Raw genomic sequence first — 2,806 nt, 5'->3', positions numbered from 1 at the left:
GCCACTTAAATTTCAGAGCCATTATCAGTGTGGAGCAAACTATGAACTAGAGTGGACAAGCATTACAAAGTAAGTCCTTATTCAATAATTTTGATTGTTAACGAATTTGGATTAGTTTTGATTTAACAGAGAGCATGAATCAAAATAGTTAAAACCTTAATAATGTCATAATATTGATTAATATAGTAAATCCTGAATATAGAAGATCTATGACTCCATTAATACTCCCACTTCATGAACAGGATTTTTACAAAATCAAAGCAATGCTCTTTTGAAGAACAAAGTTTTAGGAAAATGAGGAAAGACAAAGTAATCATTACAAATTCATTATGGATCTATCAGAGACTTCTTTAATCCATTCAAATCCAAGTACAGAAGATCAGACTCTGATCATATATTATTTCTACATTTTTAGAACTTTTCACTCAAATTCAAGGTTACAATGGCCTTAAAAACACCCACAGGAAAAGAATGACATGAAAGATAGTATGATGTACTAGCTGTTGCATTAGAGTGGTTATTTTTCTTTTCTCTACTTTTTAAAATTTCCTATTGCATGTAATATAATTTTGTAATTAAAATCGTAAATTAAGAAAATTCAAGGTTACAAAACACAGTTAACTTTATAAAAATAACTCTTCAAACAATGTGCAGAAAGGAGACAGTCAACCAAGATAAAGAAGATGGTGAGGGAAAGGTCCACGGGTCCTGGGAGGAGCTTGAACAGTGAATGGCATCACCAGCATTCCCCGGCTTCGAGTCCTCGGAGACAAGAGGCAGCGGGAGCCCCCTTTCCCGTGGCACAGATTCCCTCCAGCCGCCAATGACAGAGGCTGGATTTTCACACGCTTATTAGTCTTGTGCGCCTCGGAAGCTCAGAGCACTTTTGGAATCTTGATTGGTTTGATGGTGAGGAAAGAGAGGTTCACACACTAGAACCAAATGACCATGAAAGGTCATAGCACTGGCAAAAGCAGCCCTCACCAGCCTCACCAGCATTCTGTAACCCATGGGCCTAGGAAAGATTAGGTAACATTTCTTTTTCAAATTATATTGCATTTGCTCAACTATGTTCACTTAAAAACAAAACAAAAAAACTATCTGCATGAGACCTGTAAGCAGACCTCATTCACACTGACAGCCCACAGCCGGGACCCTCCGTCCCCTTGCAGGTTTTTTGGGCAATAAAACCAAAATCTATATTTAAAGTATGTGTGCCTCTCATAAGATACATTTTTAAAATCCAGTGTTTAAATAGCATGGTGGCCATTCCAAATGAGAAACTTTTGTTTACTAATATGTGTTTACTACATTGGCATATAAAGTAGAAAACCCTCAATCAGGATTTCAGAGTCGTTCCTCAAGAAATCACACGATGTGTGCCCAAAGGCTGCACGTGCTCTAATGTGACCTCCTTCCTCGGGCTCTAAATGCGTCCTCCGAGTCGGAGGTATCTGCAGGTTGGCATCTGCCTAATCCCATGGGGTCCTCTGGCGGTGTCACAGCTGCTGGCTGGTGAAGAAGGATTTAGTCTCCCTGCAGACAGGATTTACGCAGAGCGGGCAGCTCAGAACCAGCTGCTTGGAGCACAGCTCATTTGATTGGATGTGTGAGTGCACCAAATCGGCCAGGGCCTGCAAGGCGGGTAACAAGAGGCAAAGATTCATCAGAACAAAAAGTCTGCTGTCTCCCCCATCCATGCATTTCCTCTCCCATCTGTCCTGATAATCACTATGGCTTGGGGTTTCTTTTAATCTGAATTATGAACCCTTTGAACCACATTCTATAATATCTTTCTCTCCCAAGCATCCTCAGCCTGGAGAAAACTTAAAATAGAGACTTTAGAGAGTGAAATCCTCTTCCCCCGCCCACTAAACCTCGCTGGTCTCTGAAAGGCAGATTTTAAATCAGACAGTGGTAGGTGGATAGAAGTCAGACAATGGGGGCTATCTAAAGGAAAAAGGAGTGAGAGGAGAAGGATTTCGATTTTATTTTTGTAATTAATTGGACCTCAAAATGTTCTAATATGTGAGAAAAACCAATATTCTGAGGGAGTTTCTCAAAGGATTACTCTCTGATATGTTCTACTAAAAGGTTTGTAACTCCAGAGATACCTCAGAGAACAATGGATTTCCATTAAGAGACTCGGATCTTCTGATGTTTTCAACTCCACACTGAATCAAATGAGAAAAGGGAGGAAAAGCACATACACGTTTTATTTTCCTTGTGGGTTTTTTTTTTTTTTTTTTTTAAGAAACTGACTGCTACGGAACACACGCACACACGCACACACAATTCAAAGTCTTACTTCAAAAGAATTCTAACATTGCTCAGAAATGAAACATTCACAGGACCACGCCATATGCTGATTTTCAACCATTATCATAAAATGGCTCTTCAATTTCTATTCCTCCCCCTACCCAGCACCTTCCCATAGGTGCTTTGTTTCCAAACCATTTTTGAGGGTGTATTTGATAGAATTCCCAAGTAATTTCAGTCTGCTTCCCACTCTTTTTTTTAATTGTATCTTTCTAACGCACACCTTTATAGGCTCTACCTAAGCAGAATGTTGACATAAGTGTATTTTTATACCTGTTTTGATTCCAAGTGTCAAAAGAGGTAAATTAATTTAATGAAATTGAACCTAGATGGGATCCAATTTAGAGTTGGGATTTTATACCCTTACATTTTAAAAACCTAAAATAAAAATCTGAGCATTGTTTCAGTACCATCCCTGCTCTCCTCTTCAAAAATATCTAGTTAATTATCCCCCAAATAAGTGAGAAATATCTCATTATTATTTATT

The 2,806-nt window shown here is 38.7% G+C and overlaps 1 protein-coding gene across 1 annotated transcript in view; it reads right to left on the bottom strand.

Annotated features, from left to right (window-relative positions):
- Positions 1-327: 327 nt before the first annotated feature.
- The window catches only part of FECH (ferrochelatase), a 26,278-nt gene continuing 23,799 nt past the window's right edge, over positions 328-2,806 (bottom strand). The window contains exons 9-10 of the mRNA XM_006764451.2: positions 2,115-2,174; positions 328-1,634 (exon numbers count right to left, since the gene is read on the bottom strand). Of these exons, the coding sequence (XP_006764514.1) occupies positions 1,500-1,634; positions 2,115-2,174 (195 nt within the window). The 3' untranslated portion in view covers positions 328-1,499. The remainder of the gene's footprint in view (positions 1,635-2,114; positions 2,175-2,806) is intronic.

The sequence above is a fragment of the Myotis davidii genome, unplaced genomic scaffold (assembly GCF_000327345.1).
Source record: "Myotis davidii unplaced genomic scaffold, ASM32734v1 scaffold38, whole genome shotgun sequence".
Lineage (NCBI taxonomy): Eukaryota > Metazoa > Chordata > Mammalia > Chiroptera > Vespertilionidae > Myotis > Myotis davidii.
The sequence above is the reverse complement of the archived record's forward strand: the minus strand, read 5'-3'. Positions and strand labels throughout refer to the sequence as shown.